The following is a 19,178-nucleotide window of genomic DNA, read 5'->3' on the forward strand; positions in this document are numbered from 1 at the left end:
TGCTTGACCACCTGGCAAGTCGGAGTTGAATATGAGTAAAAGGAAATAAAGAAGGCTAAAATCTAATAAAGGATTGATACTGTAGTAGTCGTACGTTATTTTCATCCTTTCATACATATGGACAAGGGAGGGTGAGGAAGAACTCCTTTTACATGGATTTATCCACATTGACGATAGTTTTGCAAAGGGGGGGGGGGGGGGGGGCTTATTGAGCAGTACAGTAATAAATGCATCAAAGCAAAGTACATGTAGATGACTGTTTCCATCTACGTCGTGTCGATCGATGCCTTGATCCGGTCCCTATTGAAGCACTATTCGTACTGGTTGTATCGATTATCGAATTGTGATTATCGCCTTGATCCAAAGCACACTTGGTGGTATTGTCTTTGTTTCTATGTTTACTTCTATTAGACTTTATGATATATCCATTTCTCATACTTGGACATTCTTGTACAGTCCAACGACCATCACGAGTAGTGACTTTCCATCCATTATCATCAGCATGATCATGTTCAAGATCAGTTGATCTTCTTGAATTTCTTGAATTTCCTGATGTATAATTTGTGGAAGAATATCGCTTCCGTCTTCTTACTTTCATATATTGCCCATTTGAAATAAGGATATCTCTTGATCTGTCTCCAAAAATATTCTCACCATGTGAACTACGATTAATTAAACTCGTATTATCCTCATTTGGCTCATGTTGACTTTCTTCGGAAATATCAGGCTGTGTCATTGGGTTTTGATAACTTTTTATCTCTAATTTTGGCTTTAAGGCTTCCTTAGTACTGTACTGTACTGTATCACTCTGTTGTGAAATGACAATTTTTGATTGTTGTTGGTCTTTCTAGCTTCTCGATTCCAAGGGGTATGGGGATCGGGGAAGGGAGATAGGATTACTGTAGCAGGATGAGGTTCTACTGAATTATGATTATAAATGCTATATTTTACTTATCTCAAAGCTCATATAGTAAAATTGATATTATCTCGAGGATTATAAACATCGTTGATATACGTATAAATATCGCGCTTAGATTTCACTATTATATACCCTAATCATAGTGACAGGATCGCGAAAAATTGACATGATCGAGATTCATCTACCGCTTATGAAGAAAAGGAGCGAGTGCCACAGTCAATCGTCATACCACAATTGTATGGGTGAACTTCCTTTCCGAGTATTGCTGGTACTTCTGAAGAACCATCATAGTATGCTTGCTCCATTGTAAAACAACAGTCCACTTCCTGGTAATCGTCATCATAAAAACAAAAACGATTCATCATATACAAATCATCATCATCATCATCATCAAAAAATCATTATTTATAATGTACTAAAGAACCACAAGAGATTATATCAATATCATTACTCTTTTTCCTTTCCTTGATTCAGATAAGAAATCACATATACAACCCAAAAATCATCATGTTATTATGATTCAGGATGGAACTTCTTGACTACATCAGCTACAGCAGATTTAGCCATATAAGTTGCACTTCTACCTCTAGTTACCGAGCCTGAACCTGGTGTAGGCGGTGTTGAAGGTGAAGGTGATGGTGAATTTGAATTTTGTCTTTGTATATTTGGCATTGGATATTGTGGTAATTCTTTTTCTAATGTAATCCCACTTCCACTTTGTGAGATTGATCTACTATTTGTTCGTTTTACACTTAATGGTTGAGATTGCGATTGAGATCGTGATTGGGATTGAGATTCACTCAAAGATGCTGCTGGTGTAGGTGGTTGTTGTGTTATAGTAGGTAATTGCATTTGGCCACTAGTAATGTTTACTGGACTTGTAGGTTGTTGTTGTTGTTGATTATTAATTCTTAATTGGTTTAATAAAGCTCTTGTTGCAGCTAACCATTTAATTTCATCTTCTTCAGAAGGTGCACATAAAACATAAGTTCTTTTGGCAGTAATCAATCTAAAAACATTTTCATCTCCGTGTCCTCCGTTTATACCATTTTTATCCGAAGATCCAGCAGCACTTGCACTTTGCTGTGAAAATGAATTTTTTGGTGTAGCTGATGATATTGAAGATGATAGCTGTTGTTGTGTATTATGGTCATTGGACGATAATCTGCCTCTCATAGCTGTAGTGAAGTACTGTTTTTGTGGTGGTGATATTGACATACTAGGTGAATGGCCAAGTCCTTGCTGATGATGTGAAGGATGTGTATGTTGATGACCGTGCGGATGGAATGGATTATGATTATGTGGATGAGCATTAGGTATTTGATCAGTTTCAGATTCAGATGATTGATCAGAAGCATCGACTTCCAATGCATCAAGAATTGAAGTTAAAGGTATAAATCGTAGAGCTTTTGTGTCCTGTATCAATGAAATATTTCGCGTATTAGCTGTCTTATCATGCCATCATATGTAGACCGCTAATTTGATATTGACTCACCATATGTGATTTACTATAAGTAACACCTTGACTAGTTAATACAAACCATCTTTTCCTCCATACTTTTCTGCCTCTACCTTTAGACCTTTTGGTTAGATAAGCGGACAGAATAACTTTGGTAGGATCCATAGGTGTTGAAGGTAAAGATTGTGCTTGATTTTGATATTGACCTCCTTGACCACCTTGGTTTGATTCGACTTGATCAAGATCATCTTCATCTTCTGAACTAGGTATAAACTGATTAGATCCCATTCCACTAGCCGAGTTCTGTAGGTTGAGAGTTATTGGTCTTTCATTCAGATTACCTTGAGTCGCAGCTGTTGAAGAGCCTATACTTGACGCTGAAGGTTCTCTTTTAGTCGAAACTGACCTAGATGGAGGTACAGAAGTAGAGGTTGAAGGAACTCTACTGCCGGGCATTCCATATGAGACAGGTTGAGAAGAGATAGGGGGAGCGGATGGTGTTCTAGGTGTTGATATATTTAATTTGGCTACTTGAGAAGTAAGTGAATTTGTCGTATCTAAAGGTGATGAAGGTGGTATAATTCCACCAGAAGCTAATGATGGTGACACTGATCCAGCAGTATGAATAGCTTGAGATGAAGATGATCCACCTATAATCGGTCGATTAACAAAATATGATCCAGCAGCACTACTTGTTGTTGGACTAGTTGTATCAATTGCATCACCTGTTGATCTTTCTCTTGTAGGTATAGTAACAGAAGTAGTTCTCTGCTGCTGTTGATGATATTGATGTTGTGGATAATGATGATGTTCACCTTTCTCTCTTCTTGATCTTTCTTCTTCTTCTCTTTCAGATAATTTACGTCTAACACCATTTATAGCTCTGACCCATTCTTCCATATCATCTTGTGAAGAAGCTTTAGCAAAGAAAGTTCGTTTTGGTACGACTATACCAAATGAATGGGGGTGTTTCTTGACGGTAACAGGGGCGACGGTGTGGACTTGATGCAAGTCAATAACTTTCTTCAAGGAGTATTCCTAGAAGAAACAAGATATTGTCAGCTTCGTTATCCAATCGTCCAGCTGTAGACGGACAGAAGAGAAAAGCTGAATATACCTTTTCATCCTTATAATAAGCTAATTTTCCTGTACGTAGAACGAACCATCTCTTTTTCCATGCCTATCATGTAAGGTATTTAACGATATAAGCTTGATTCCGGGTCGCAAAAACAAGACAACGACGTGATTGAAAGCTTACCTTTCTTCTTTCCTGCTTTTTCCATAAATAACCACTTTTAACAACTCTTTCACCTTCCAAACCTTCTAAACCACCATCTTCAACTTCACTTGCACTTTCATTACCTTCATTATCATTATCATTTTCTGGTCCTTCTTCTTCTTCCTCTTCTTCTACATCTTCTAATTCCATTTCATCAATAATGTCATTACCGAATTTTCTTTCTGCTATAGCACTTAATCCACCTACAGAAGTTGCTGTAGGTGTTAATAAAGGTGATGTAGGATTTGGTGAACCAATTACCTGAAGAGGTTGTGATGATGATGTTATTGAAGATGAATCTGATTCGTTACCTGATGCTGAGTATGATAGATGATATCCACTTAATGGGATTTGATGAGTTGGTTTCTATATACATAGTTCAACCATTAGTATCGATTTCAAAGTGAACGAATGATCTCAAGAGTATATCCCGAGTTCAACTCACCTTCTTCTTAGGAGATTCATTTAGACGAGAAGAAGAAGTAGCTGATCTGAAAGACAATTTACGTTCTACTTCTGATCTTGATGGTGGTTGAGCAGGAACAGGTTGAGCGAGAGAAGGTTGTCCGCCGGCGGGTGGATTGGCTGTTGTATCGAGCATGATTAGTCCATATATACGCTGGGCTATGTATGCATCAAGCAGAATGGGTGGAAAGATCAATCCTATTCGGTGTGAATACCAAGTAGAATAATGCTACAACAACTTACATTGTGACATGATATACTACTACTGTTGTTTCTATCTCCGCAATGATCCGGTTGGGACGGTAATACCACCTAGCTAAGCTGAGCTTCCCTCAAAAAGGTTTTTGGCGTATCAAGAGGTGATTTCCCAGTCCTATACTTCTTCTATGTTACCAGCCGTCGTATTAGTGTGATTGATGCTGTTGTCAAGGTGAAATATGAATTTGCAGTAGTAATGAATGAATGGAAATGAATGTCCAAGAATAACAACAACATTGCATTCAACATCCACCATACGAGTACGAGTACATGACATGATGATGACCCTGTGCTTTCCATTACGTAATATTCGTTTTCACATCTTGATCGTTCACAAAAAAAAGTTGAAGATAGCGATCATGTAGAGTTGAATACAGATATATCTGATATAATCGTTATCGTTCTCTGTATTTAGCCAAGTTAATTCATCATATCTCCTGGACTTCCGCAATTTGATCAACAGAATGTCCCTTTCGAAAGCAGGTCCATCGATACGGCCAGTAGTCTGTCGAAGATGTTTACTTCGTCAACAAACACCTATAACGCCTAAATCGATTCGACAATTCTCAACTACTATACCTAAATTACGATCACAAGGTGGAAAACAACCACCATTCGTATTTGTTCCAAAAACAGCTTTACTAAATCCAACTATACCTAGAAATGAAGTTACACCTAAAATACCATTACAATTATCAGTTGATGATTTTGATGAAAAACCATTACCTAAACCAAAACAAATATTAAAATTGTTGTTACAACGTATACCAGAATATATCAATTCACCTAGAGCTGAATCAAGATTGAAAACTTATGGTTTACAATCCCATATAACGAAGAAAATAAGTAGAGATTGGTTAATACAAATTGAAAATGAATTAGAAAATATACTTGAAGAATTAGAATTATCAAGTGGAAAAGATGAAGAGATCAAATCGAATTTATATAAATCAGGTTGGAACGTTGAAGACTTGATCATCTCAGGACATCAAGGTAAATTAATTACAACATTAGAATCAATGTGTTTAAGGAATTTCTTAGAGTATGCTATTAAACAAAATACAATTGAATTAACAACAACGAATAAAATTCATATTCAATCAATATTAGATGTAACTGATTTAACAAGATTACCATTTACGAATGAATATTTAAATGCGAGATCAATTAAAAGAGAATTTCATTTACATATTGGACCTACAAATTCAGGTAAAACATATAATGCGTTAAAAGCATTATCAAAAGCTAAAACTGGTGCATATGCAGGACCATTAAGATTATTAGCACATGAAGTTTGGGAAAGAATGAATTTAGGTACTGTAGGTGAATTAAATGGTAAAGGTAGATCATGTAATTTATTAACTGGTGAAGAAAGAAGAGTTGTCGATCCGGATTCTGGTTTATTAAGTTGTACAGTTGAAATGTTACCTTTATCGGGTCCAGGAGGCGAAGGTGGTAAACCATTTGATGTTGTTGTAATAGATGAAATTCAAATGTTAGGTGATGAGCAAAGAGGTGGTTCATGGACAAAATCTATTTTAGGTTTAAATTCAAAAGAAATTCATTTATGTGGTGATGAAACTACTGTGCATTTGTTACATAATTTATTAGAACCTTTAGGTGATAAATTAAATGTACATAGATATAATAGATTAACACCTTTAAATGTAGCTGAAGAATCATTAAATAATAATTGGGAAAAAATCGAAGCAGGTGATTGTATAGTAACATTTTCAAGATCAAATATATTTTCAGTGAAGAAATTGGTAGAATCTACAGTGGGTAAAAAATGTGCTGTGGTTTATGGTGCTTTACCACCTGAAACTAGAGCTGAACAAGCAAGAGATTTTAACGATGAAAATGGTTTATGTGAAGTTTTGGTCGCTTCGGATGCTGTAGGAATGGGTTTGAATTTGTGAGTTGATTTGTAATTGTCGATTTTGGTAATATCAAGGATACATGTAACTAGTAGTATCTTCAACGCTAATATTCTTATTCATGGCGTAGAAAAATCAAACGAATGATTTTCGAATCCTTATCCAAATTCAATGGTAAAACTGAAGTACCTTTGGCCTTAACGCAAATTAAACAAATTGCTGGTCGAGCGGGACGTTACAAGACATCAAACGATTCAACTTCTAAATCTTCTTCAGCAATTTCAACTCCTGACGAAGAACCTGCTACAGGTGGTTTAGTTACAACATTACATAAAGCAGATTTACCAATATTAAGAGAATTAATGAAAAGAGATTTACCTTCAATATCTCGAGCGAATTTAGAAATTCCATATGGAAATTTAGCTGAATTTTCAAATTATTTACCATCAAATACAACTTATGGATCATTATTAGAACATTTTACAAGTTTAGCTAAAACACCCAATTATACTATACTATCAGCATATGAACATAAATTACCTTTGGCTGATTTAATTGAACCTTATAGAGATCAATTATCATTAAATGAAATTGATTTATTTTGTTTTGCACCAGTTAATATTAGAGATGAAAGAGCAAAATCAATATTTCGTAATCTTATAGATGATTTTTCTCAAAAGGGATTAGTTGAATTAGAAGAAATATTCGGTCCATCAAGATTAATTAATCAATTAGAATTAGTTGAAGAAACTTTGAGAACTTTACCACCTTTACCACCTGTTTTAGGTATAGGTAGAAAATTATTAACTCCACCTATAATTATAAGTAGTATACCAATGTTAGAAACTTTACATAAATCTTTAGTTTTATATATTTGGTTAAGTTTTAGATTAGAAATTTCTTTTCCTAACCGTATAAAAGCTGTTGAATTAAAAGAAAGAACTGAATTAGTCTTAGATAATTGTTTAGAAAGATTACCTGGATTAAGACAAAAGAAACATTCAAAAGGTGAAAGAGGTAAAGATGTTGATAGATTAGTTAGAGATTGGAGAAGAGAAAATGTAATGCCAAATGGTACTAGAAAAGTTGAAGGTGTACCGAGAAAAGGTTTAACTTGGTTAGAGAAAAATGTAGCTCAAAGAGTGAAAGAAAGGAAAACTTGGAGAAATTTACAAGTTGTCGATGCTGCTAGTGGTGGGGATGATCAAAGAAAGGCAAATTAGAGAGCTTAGCTAGGATTTCCATACAAACAGTCCATTGTCTACCCACATTCCTCCTGCGGGAATCATATCATCAAATCTTGAAGTAACCAATCAATCATATAACGTTTCAAACACATTGTATATCATATACTCAGTATAATCAATTCACACCTCTTTTGTATTTCTCATCATCTTTATACACTGCATGCATCATACCCATATCTCGTTTCTCTACTCCACTCTAGCATATCAACCATCGAGTAAACATGTTGATTTTGGGGAATATAATATCGTATAAATAGCCAAAATTGCCTAATATAGTAAAAAAGCATTAAGAAGTAAAATGTCGCGTCGATGAAATTTCATCCAACTTGATAGATGTCAACAACTATTCTTTATTCTCCGGATCTCATTATCATTATCTCTTTCCCCTTTTATGACATCCCTTGTCTCATACCTTTGTTTGGGTCTCAAAGCTTCAAATTCAACTATCAAGGGGAAGGTACGATCATTTTGAGATTCATCCAGTCTCTAAACATTTTGGAGAACGATCAATACAAAACCACATCTAGTTAGAAAGAATCGCATAAAAAAATGTCAAAATCATCATTTATCAGTTTAATACCATCTTGGTTCCCAGGACAAGAATTAATAAATCCACAATGTAAATATGTTTCAGCCGGTCCATCTTTATTTGAATTAGATAAATCAAGTTTATGGGCATTCGTAGCTATGACTGCTTTTAATCCAATCTTTTGGAATACCGTTGCTAGAAATGGTACGTTCATTGTACCTTCATCTCTCTATTCTCAGACTCATGTCATATACAACTATTGTTTTGTCAAGTACAATCAATCACATCATTTTGATCAGAGAGTGGCTTCCAAAAAAGATTTATCATTGCTGATATGTGATATTTTCAATTAGAATATCGAAACAAGACAATCACAAAAATCGTTGGATCTCCTTTGATTGGAACTTATTTATTAGCTTTGACTATTTTCTCAATTAGTGGATTTAGAGATCATTTGTGAGTGACTGATCAAATCGTACTGTTATATACATTCTCATGCCACAAATATATGGCTGACAGATGACCCTCATTACCTCTTCACTCTCTATTATTGTTCTTTGTATAATATCTAACTCCGAATTCTATCTACATTCGAATATGAACCTACAACAGATTCATTAATGCCCTCAAAAACCAACCATCTTTAATTGAACTAGACCAACCAATAATCAAACTTATCGCTATAATCTTATTTGTTTCCGGTCAAACTTTTGTTATAAGTTCAATGTGGGCATTAGGTGTAACAGGAACATATTTAGGAGATTATTTTGGTATTTTAATGACACATAGAGTTACTTCATTCCCATTTAATGTTTTATCAGATCCAATGTATGTTGGTTCAGCTTTAACTCATTTAGGTACTGCTTTATGGTTTCAATCTCCAGTTGGTATTTTATTAGCTGCTTGGATTTGGTTGGTTTATTCTGTTGCTTTGAAATATGAAGGGTGAGTTTTTAATTATTAGGTTTTTTCTGTTTATTCGTTATTCTGCTATATGAAAAGAGTGTACTTCCTCCTCATAAAAGAATAATTAAAATAACGCTGATAATTCCTTTCATTCATAGTCCATTCACAGATAAGATTTATTCAGCCAAAGCTTCCAAACAATCTTCTTCTTCTTCTTCTTCACCAGCCACTAAAAAATCAATTTCAGGTTCAGGTTCAACAGGTGATAAAGAAACTGAATCATATGCTAGTGTAACATCAACTTCAACATCAACACCTGCAACACCATCAAGAAGATCAGGTAGAATTGCTACTAGAAAATCATTAGCTGGAGCCAGTGATATAGATTCATCAGATGCCGAGACGAAATCAAGAAAATCAAGATCATCAGTACTATCATCAGATTTACATAATATTGCTGGATCAGATGCTAAAGGAACTCTAGGAAGGTTGACTAGAAGTAGATCAAAACCTAGAGTTATTGATGATTCTGATTAAGTAGTTGAAACAAAAGAGTGAAATGAGGTATTAGTGGAGGAAGAGTGGATTGAAATTGAGGCTGAGGTTGGAGTGAAGTAGAGTGGAGTGGTCGTAGAAGCCGAGGTGGTTGTAGTGGCTTTGAGTGGTATTGATGAAGTGCATACGCGGGAACTTATAGTTAGAAGAAGGGAAGGAAGAGGAAAAATGTAGCTCAAATGACAGACTTGTGAACAACGGAAAATTGATCAAAGCCAGACGGGAAGGAGAAGCAAGGGAAGGGAAAAGAACGGATATCAAGTCAAAGTAGAACCGCTCGAGGTTTCTAGAATGTAGGAAGGAATATTTTATACCCCACCCCCAAAAAAGGTGTCTCAACGATACCCTAAATTTCATATATTTTTATAATTTATACCCTCTCAAACAAAGATTTTAAATATGAACGCATTCATCTGCGAGAAGATATGAATCTAAATTTAAATCAGAAGATGGTGACTGCCGATTGTGATTTTTGTTGATTACATGGCGGTGAAGTTTGCACAACTGCCGATTGTCCTTATTAAACCCGTAAGACATGATTGCAAGCCATCATATTATACCAATTGATTATGTTGTTAATGATTTACAGAAGGTTCAGGAATAACTATTCGTTAATTCAGTTGAACTATAGAGATAACACGGGCATCTACTTGTGGGTGAGGGTATTATGATGCCCCCATAAACATGAAAGGGCCGAGGGAGAGAAAACAATCATCTACATTCTATATTATATATCATATACAATCTATAAAATTACCTTTAAGAGCTGAGAACGAACATAACAATGATCTGAGAGTTGAGATTGGAGATTATCAAGTAACTGATATCTATATTTTAAATTCTGTATATATGACAGGTAAGAGAACCACACAAGCTGTCCAGAACTATCATCAGAAAAAAAAAGGGATTAGTTTGAGTTTACGACAAGTAAAAAAGAGATAGATATAATGTAAATTGAGTATAAATAGGAAAAATAGTGAATAGTAAATAGTAAATAAACTTACAACTTTTACAGAATAAAGTAAATTCAAAGGTAAAGCCAATAAAACCAATAAAGGATTAAAAGCACCTCCAGAAGATCTTATACTTGAATTTGGTGGACCTTTGACTAATAACAAGAATATAGAGTAGAAAGCTACTGAGAAGAAATGGTAGAATAGCATGAATGGCGCTGGAGTTAAACTATATGTCGTAGTATGATATAATACCAAAAAAAAAAGTATGATTTAGCTGATACCCCCTTTTTTTTTGAAAATAATCAACTTTTTTGAAACTTACGCTGATAATAATCCAACTGGACCTGCCATTCTTTGACCTCCCATACCTAGATATTTCACACAACCTTCTCTTAAGACTTCTAGTTCTGGCTCTACAAAAGTTTATAATAAAAAATATCAGTACAGTATAGAGCGCCTCAAATTCCATATTAATCATACCATGAAAGAAAGAACTTACCATCCGCTCCACCAAACAAACTATAAAGTGCCATACTTAAAACATTGACCACACCACTTAAATTCTTTCTTTCCCAGAACCACTGTTTCAAATATATTGAAATTTGATTCCAATTTTCTAAACCTTCTCTACCAGCAGGTAAAGCTTCACTAGGTTTCAAATATTTCGTTAATATGATAGCATCATTGAAAGCTACAGTCATTCCACCACCTGTTAAAGGATGTCTCATATTATATGCATCACCAACTAAGATTGCACCTGATAAATGATCATTTAAACCTTGTTGTGAAGGTGGTAAGAATGTATTTGGCATTGAACGTAATCTTTTATTATTTAATGAATCTTGAACTGAAGGTTGAAGAGTTGATGGAAGGTAAGGTAAATAGTTATCTTCAATGTGACGCTGAAAGGGAAAAAAATAGGAAATTTCGAATCAGCTTCATATACATATACATCTTCGACGCAAACATCACAAATATTTATTAAATAAAGGAACGCTCGACTCGACTCACTTTTAAACTACCATCACCAACACTTGGAATTTTACCATTTTTTTTAGGATCACCTTTAACATCAACCAACATTCTAACTTCACCTTTTTCTCTACCAATTTGATATAATAAAACAGGTCCTGAAGGTGTTAAACAAACTGTACCCATATTTTTTATTGGTAATTTACATTTATCACCATCTAAAATTAATCCAACAAAATGTGATTTCGTTTTTGTTTTTGGTAATCTTGTTCCAGGTACACTTCGGAATTTACTAAAACATCCATCGGCTATTATTGTTATTGGTGCATAAATCTTTCTGACTATAGTATCTCCACTAGATGAAGATGAAGGTCCTTCTATCCTTTGATGATCTCTTGTATCATCTGAATTCCCTATACTACCACCATTACCTAATTCCTTTGATGAAGACGAAGAAGAAGCCTTTTTGAAAGAAGCTGATACACCTATAACTCTATTTGTATGTTCACAAAAAACTAAATCTTTTACTGTAGCTTCTAAAACTTTTACTCCTGGAGCATGATTAATCACTTTACGTCTTAATGATGAAATTAATTTACCATGATGAAATGATCTGCCTTCTTTTTTACCTGATTCAGATTCGATATGCCATTTACTCTTTTCGTCTCCATCTTGATGTTGATCTTTATTTAAACCTGCCATTTCTTCTAATAAAGGATATGAACAACCAACTTGATCTTCACCTGAACATATACAATATCCTTCTACAGGTACAGCATCTATATTATCCAACACATCTGACATACCTAATTCTTTTAATGCAGCTACACCACCAGGTTGTAATAATTCACCAACGATTCTATCAGGTTCGCTTAAATCCCTTTCTAATAAAACAACTGATCTTCCTGATTTTGATAATGAATATGCTAATGCACATCCTATTACACCTGCTCCTATTATTATGATTTCTGGTTGAAGTGAGTGAACCTATTTTCAAGATGAGTTATAAGGTGGAATCGGTTCAAAGAGGCGAAAGAGGCGAGAGAGACAAAGGAATTGATTAGTTGAAAGAGCAGAATGTATTAAGATCAGCTCCGAATATACAAAGAGTAAGCTATAGTAGTGTTCAGTTGCTTACAGACACATGATCAACTCCGGCACTAGCTACTTCTATATCAGGTGTAGTAGACATTATGGTTTTTTTTAAAGGTTATTTGACCTAAATCTTGTAGTAGATTTGTATGTCTATGTCCGTAAACTTTCCTTGTTTTCTTTCCTGTTCTTACTGGGAGGTTTGAGGATAATATATGTTGCTCAGAGCAGAACCGTATTGAGCGTCTAGGTTGTATATATGTATATATGTATGTTATATGTTATATGTATTAATATTATTTCTGAATGAATAAATGACAATAACACTAATTGTACGATCTTCATCTTCTACCAATCTTTGTTTTTGTATAACTCGTCAGGCACGGTGAAGCGCACAGATCGCTCGTCCCATGAAAAACAACACAAAAACACGCGACATCACCCGTCCCGGCGGTACCCGATTACAGAGTATAAACTTTTACTTGCGGGTGTCTTTCGTTCAACAGCAATCTTTTGAGATTGTCGAACGATATAGACTGAATAACAATACAGGCAATGCATATGAACCGATGATATGAAAACACACCCTATGATACATTGTATTCACTCACTTTCTCTCAGTTGATCATTGACTCGTGTATATACAGGTCTAACCTTCTACGATTCTTCTACATCTAAACTTTCTATTCCTATACCAAGCACATCATCCTTCAGCGACACCTATCTATTTCAATCTATTCCCCATTGGGTACTTCACATTTACCAAATTTAGGTGATTCAGTTGTGGGTATAAACAAACTTCTAATAGTTTGAACAGTCGTATAAACTCCTACTATAGTTCCAAAAATGATTAATGAATAATCTAATATTCTAGCTTTACGTGTTGTGGCACATGCTCTTAGATGTAATAAAGGTGGGTAAATGAAACATAACGGGATACTATGGACAGGATCCCATAATCAGTATTGGTATTCTCGAGAGAAAAAGTGGTGGACTTAAAAGCGACTTACCAAGCGAAACTACCAATGAGTGAAACGAATTTATCTAATTCATTTGAGCCTGCCCAACTCAACAGACTTGTAAAAATAACAATCATACTTCTAAATACATTCTTTTGCCATTTAACCGATGGATTATGTTTACCTGATCTTGAAAATATTCCATTTTCCATTATTCTAACTGCTGGGAAAAGTTGTAATGGTATAGATAATAGGATAGCAACGGAGTCTGCAATATTTTAGGTTTCATTTGTTATATCAGCTCATAAGTCCATAAATCCTTGACAATCCAGCTAAAATTGACTTACATAAGAACTGAACTGCTTGAACAAATTTGTCATCTTGTGGTAAATTAACAATAACAACAGTTTGGATGTCATTTCCATATGCTGCGTATGATGAGACACCTGCACCAGCAAATAGAATCGCAACAACAAACATGACAATCGAAAGCAACCTAGGGAATTTTTCAGGTTCTCTCATTGACTCTGTGATAGGGATGACTCTGCAAAGAGAACGATCATCAGCTAAATTCATAGGCGTATACTGTTACTGATGAAGACTTACAATCCGATACCCTCAAAGGCAAATACAGCTGTACCGATCAATAGAGGGAAAGAATTTTGGTTGAATAGTTGAACATCGGCAATACCATATTTGGAAAGAACAGATCCTTCATTCACGGCGATATAGATGACTGAAATTTCATCTTAATTAGCGATATTTCTTTTCAGAACGACATTTCGGGAATATTCAGACTCACTACCAATCAAGATGAACGCATCAGCAATCAAAGCTGTACCACTTAATTTAGCCAAATTTCGAATCATTGCTAAGGGTAAGAAGACAATCAATTGCCCGAAAATTAACCATCTAACTGGGATATATGTTTTGCAATCCGTTACAGCCATAAAGAAAGCTTGTAAGTTTTCGGCTATGAAGATTGTATATGCTAGATCAAATCGATAAATATGTCAGCGCAAAGTTGTATAAGAACAGTAAAAGTTGGACTCACCCGCTACAAACCCAATTTGGGAAACTGCAATACTAGTCAAAATAGTTAATCTCATATATTTTCCATAAAGTGCACCACCGATGTCTACCGATAACTATGGTCAGCGTTTCTACACGAAGCAGATCCCACAATAGACAGCTCACCTCCGAAACTTCCTGGTACATGCATATACGCTTCAACCAGAAGTAAGAATGACCAAAGTGATATACCAGCTATAGCAAGCATGACTATTGCCGAGAAGAGAATACCTAAAAGTGATAATTTGTTAGCTGCAAAAGATCAGTAGCTTTTCAATTGTTTTAGCTCACCCCCGTTGAAGAACCTGTATTTGTCGGATAACGAACGATTAGCGGAGATGTGTTAACCTTGCGATACTCAATCACTTACGCTTTTCCCATAAATAAAATACCAGTACCAACGAAACCTTTCAACAACTAATCCAAACCACAAATGCAAAAATATAAGAATCAATCGTATTCTTATCTGATAATTCGTAAAGGGTATCTAAAACTCACCATCAACAAAGCTTGAGTAGTTGTAGCAGTTCCACCAGCCGCAGCACCACTTTTAGTTCTTCTATGACGTGTCATACTCATTCCTCTTTTAGTATTACCTAATAAAGGTGCTCTTTCGCCTCTTACAGATGCATTTCTAGGTAATCCTGTCGTCCCTTGATCATTTTGAAATGGTCTTCTTGTATATGCTCTGTTATTTGATGTTCCCGCTATAGCTGGGTAAGATTCTTCATCAATTTGTTCTACATCTTCTTCATCTTCGTCTTCATCTAAATCATCGTCTTCATTCAAATCTTCACCGGCCTAGAAGGGAAAGATATCGCTTTGTTAGCTTTCTCTCGCACCAGCGGAAAGTATCAGGGAAATGGATCGATAGAAGAAGAGATTCGGTTGTGACTCTCTTATTGCGCAAGGTTGGAAAGGTTTTACTTACAAAATGACCATATAAAAATAAGAAATCAACCACATTTCTAACCATATTGGGAGCTTCCAAACCTTGTTCAGCAGCTTTTGTCGAAACGAAATTTCTTCTAAAACCTCCTGGTTCATGAATATGTGCTAAAGTAGGATCTAGAATAGCTGATCTATCTAATGGTATATGTGAGAATGAAGCTGATCTAACTGGTTGATCTGGTCTATGTGAATGTTGCCATTTGTATAAGTCATGGCTGTAAGGTGTAAAAGTATTCAATGATTAGCTGTCTTTTGATGGGAAAATGTGATTCTTTGAGGTTATTCATGACAGAGGGAAATACAATGCTTGATACTGTACATAGGATTCGATAAAATAGAACACTCACGTAACATCACCACCAACAGCATCATAAGGTATGGGAAATTGTTCACTATCTTCTCTTTGATGTTCATTGTTTATCGAACCATAATTCGAAATACCACTTTCACCTGCATCTATAGCTGATTCATTAAAATTAACATTTTTACCATTACTATTTATTTCTTGTTTTGTTGATGATGAAGAATCGTCTTTAATTGGTGTTGAGCCACCACCTTCATCAGCAGTTGGTGTAGGATTTTTTCTTTCTTCAGCTGAAACTAAATGTCTTCTTAATACTTTCGCTTTTTCTTCATCAGGTATATCAGCTAAATTCGAAAAGTTCGAATCACCAGCTCCATCCTCGGCATCTTTTTTGGCATTGACACTTAGGTTTCTTGGTGTTGATAAACCTGAATTATCTCTTGATAACGTTGGTCTCGTGTTGATATCACTTCCTGATGCCTGACGTGATAAGGATGGTGAAGGTACTGATTTAGTAGGTGAATTCAATGATGCGGTCAATGCTGATGCTGATGCCATTGCGTTCTTGTCATTTGAGGAATTTAAAGATGTTTTTCTTCCTAAACCACCAGCCAAATTATCATGTGATGGTTTACTTAAATTATTTGAATTTGAAGGTGAACCTGATCTATTTATAGGTGGAGTCAAACCTCCAGGAGATTTGAAAGAGTTGGATAGTACCGGTCTGACTGAAGATGACATTGATCCTGATCTAGGTGGTATATTAGGTATACTAGGTCCAACATTACCATTAGAAGGTATAGGACTGTTTGAATTACTTCCTCTAGCTAATGATCTTGCTATCGCAGGTGAAGAGGATACAGCTGAGATTGATTCATTTTTACCATTATCACGACTATTAGGTATTAAAGATGGTTGAGTATTGGTCACTTTAGAAGAAGGTGTCGGTGTAGGTGAAGGTGAAGGCATTGTCGGGTCTTTATTTCAATGCAGAGAAGGAAAAGATACCTTATTGATATATGTGTTTGTACTATTATTTGTTGATGTTTGATGAATGGAAACGAATGATGTTATACAAATGAATTGGAATGATTGGAATAGGATAGGATAGATGATATGATATATGATGAATGACAATATTAATATATTAATCAGGAGATGACAGATCTAAGGAAGAGCCCATAAGCTTAAGGTAATCTTAAAAAGTCACGCAAGTCACTCGTTGTTTCCACGTGTTCACGCATTGCGGCGACCGTGATCGGATAAGTCGCCAAAAGAGGGATTCAGGTTACGTAATGATTGTTTATTGATTATTTTTTAAGCGCGTCAACCCAGATCACTGTAATCAAACTTCTGGTTGTTGTCAAACCTTGTCAGGCTGAAATATAAAATACATATATACCCTTTGTCAAGACGATACAAAAGTTCACATTCTGAGAATTTGTAAATCTCATAGGTCCATTCATCTGAGCGTATACAGATACGTGGCAAGGCCAGACATCCTTGCAATGACGTATCAACCTCGATTACACTACACTTGCTTCGTATTCAAATTACCATCGTTTGTGGCGAAACGATATGGTAAATGAGCTTTTTAGGCTATTTGATAGCTTGCGCAATGCTACTTCTTAAATGTGACCTGAAAGGATACTCTCCTTTAGGGAAAGTCATGTAAGCTTAGAAATAATGTGTTTTTCGACCCTGCTAAATCCTTGGTATTTCTATATTGGTCGCGCAAATACTTAGGTTATAACCTTTATAGCGAGTTGTAGATGAGCTATTTGTAAACTTGGAACACTCAGGATATCTTAATTTTTGTAGTGTTTGGGAAAGGGAGTGATCCTTGTATATTGTGAAGATCCCCACTGAAGAGAAATCAGCTTGCCTAGAGTGTGAATATTATACAATATTTCTGAAAACCGACACATTCTGTGCATGGTGGGGGAATATAACATCAAGGTATTTTACGCGGAATGACATATCCATATATATATACGATTACCTATTAATGTATCTACTTTACACTCCTCATTTATTTGTTCTATAATTACGTCAATATTCCTTCTCAATTAGTAATCTTCGTAGATATGGCTTCAGACACTAGCTCATACGTGAAAATTCTCCCTGGGGATAAAAGAAAGAATGTACCGTCACTTTCTATGGATACTTCATTTTCTCTAGAGTTCTCACAGCTGTCTCCCAAGACCGTTAAATCGTCAAGTAGAGCCGCGAAACAAGATCTGACGCTACACAGAACAATATCAACGAGATGTCAAAATCACCTGTCAAGGATCATTCATCTGCTGGCGAAAAAAGAAGATCTAGTTTCACCAAAACGCGCAAAAAACTTGGCTATTCATCAGGTAATGATTATGATGATTCTGATACAGATCACGAACAACAACTTTCACATCTGTATGAGAACCGGTCCCCTGTACAGAGATTCAAGATTTTTTTTCAGTAGAGGTGGAAATGGATATGGAGAGAAGGATAAAAAAGTTCTCGAGGAAGTCAAGAACAAACATATCAAATATGACGATTAGGAAAGTACAGCAAGTCTAATTCCGATTTGTGGTTCAAATGCTTATCTTCTTATCAGTCTTATCAGTCTTACATATAAAATTTAAATGAGATACGAATATACATATATATGACTATATATTCATGAATACATCTGTTGTTGCTAGATGGAGCCTGTACATTCCATGTTTAGACGGAGTGAATGAATTCATCAAATTGAGGCAATTTCACCGCAATTAGTTCTATGCTAAATCAACCTGTTTGCCTTAACCCTCTCGGAGATCTGAATAGATCAAGTCCTGGTTAGATGCGCAGCACGACATAATCTCTTATTTGGAGTTACAAGTTACATACACCTCGAGACCGCATCATCTTCACTACCTCAATAACTCCACCGACCTGATGACAAGGATAAAATGCTCTAAAATTTCCAACCCATTCGTGTGGGAACGCATCCGGGCGTTGACCTTGAATCAATGCAGGTCAAGAGATAATAACTGTCTACGGATCTTCCTGACCCATATGAACATCATGATAGAACCCTAGCATCTGTCAGAGAAATTCTTGCAGATCGCAGACTACGATAATTTGTTAAGTCAAACTTCAGATAGAATAGGGAGCTCTTTCTGTCTCGTCTTCGTCCATGGCATAATTGAAGGCGATGAACGAGGATATGCATGTGAGGTACTATCAACATGAATGATCCGATTTAATCGGACGCTTTGCTCAGTCCTGATCGGTAGCAAGTTAGCACTTCTGAAGGCACAACAAAAAATTGAATATAGATTTCAGCTCGGTGCATAATTTATGATCCAAACACAAAATGTGCACTCAAATATTGCATCATGTTTAGTAACAG

At 35.5% G+C, this 19,178-nt stretch overlaps 6 protein-coding genes across 6 annotated transcripts; 2 read left to right on the forward strand and 4 right to left on the reverse strand.

Annotated features, from left to right (window-relative positions):
- Positions 1-232: 232 nt before the first annotated feature.
- Positions 233-736, reverse strand: L201_003787 (uncharacterized protein; the record flags this gene model as incomplete). The annotated part of the gene is made up of 1 exon (XM_066219538.1): positions 233-736. One exon carries the CDS (start codon positions 734-736, stop codon positions 233-235), a length of 504 nt encoding a protein of 167 aa, XP_066075635.1.
- A 696-nt stretch (positions 737-1,432) lies between these two features.
- Positions 1,433-4,258, reverse strand: L201_003788 (uncharacterized protein; the record flags this gene model as incomplete). The annotated part of the gene is made up of 5 exons (XM_066219539.1): positions 1,433-2,335; positions 2,415-3,416; positions 3,496-3,558; positions 3,637-4,023; positions 4,103-4,258. 5 exons carry the CDS (start codon positions 4,256-4,258, stop codon positions 1,433-1,435), a joined length of 2,511 nt encoding a protein of 836 aa, XP_066075636.1.
- Positions 4,259-4,844: 586 nt separating this feature from the next.
- Positions 4,845-7,480, forward strand: L201_003789 (uncharacterized protein; the record flags this gene model as incomplete). Its single annotated transcript, XM_066219540.1, has 2 exons — positions 4,845-6,295; positions 6,388-7,480. 2 exons carry the CDS (start codon positions 4,845-4,847, stop codon positions 7,478-7,480), a joined length of 2,544 nt encoding a protein of 847 aa, XP_066075637.1.
- Positions 7,481-8,053: 573 nt separating this feature from the next.
- L201_003790 (uncharacterized protein) lies at positions 8,054-9,476 on the forward strand (the record flags this gene model as incomplete). The annotated part of the gene is made up of 4 exons (XM_066219541.1): positions 8,054-8,237; positions 8,387-8,489; positions 8,646-8,978; positions 9,098-9,476. 4 exons carry the CDS (start codon positions 8,054-8,056, stop codon positions 9,474-9,476), a joined length of 999 nt encoding a protein of 332 aa, XP_066075638.1.
- Positions 9,477-10,321: 845 nt separating this feature from the next.
- Positions 10,322-12,614, reverse strand: L201_003791 (uncharacterized protein; the record flags this gene model as incomplete). Its single annotated transcript, XM_066219542.1, has 6 exons — positions 10,322-10,378; positions 10,499-10,676; positions 10,773-10,863; positions 10,950-11,352; positions 11,462-12,409; positions 12,561-12,614. The coding sequence occupies 6 exons, from the start codon at positions 12,612-12,614 to the stop codon at positions 10,322-10,324; spliced, it is 1,731 nt and encodes a 576-aa protein (XP_066075639.1).
- A 634-nt stretch (positions 12,615-13,248) lies between these two features.
- L201_003792 (uncharacterized protein) lies at positions 13,249-16,768 on the reverse strand (the record flags this gene model as incomplete). The annotated part of the gene is made up of 12 exons (XM_066219543.1): positions 13,249-13,453; positions 13,525-13,741; positions 13,821-14,017; positions 14,080-14,209; positions 14,276-14,464; positions 14,528-14,611; positions 14,671-14,775; positions 14,836-14,849; positions 14,915-14,961; positions 15,043-15,345; positions 15,476-15,710; positions 15,843-16,768. 12 exons carry the CDS (start codon positions 16,766-16,768, stop codon positions 13,249-13,251), a joined length of 2,652 nt encoding a protein of 883 aa, XP_066075640.1.
- Between the last annotated feature and the right edge of the window lie 2,410 nt (positions 16,769-19,178).

The sequence above is a fragment of the Kwoniella dendrophila genome, chromosome 4 (genome assembly GCF_036810415.1).
Source record: "Kwoniella dendrophila CBS 6074 chromosome 4, complete sequence".
Taxonomy (NCBI): Eukaryota; Fungi; Basidiomycota; class Tremellomycetes; order Tremellales; family Cryptococcaceae; genus Kwoniella; species Kwoniella dendrophila.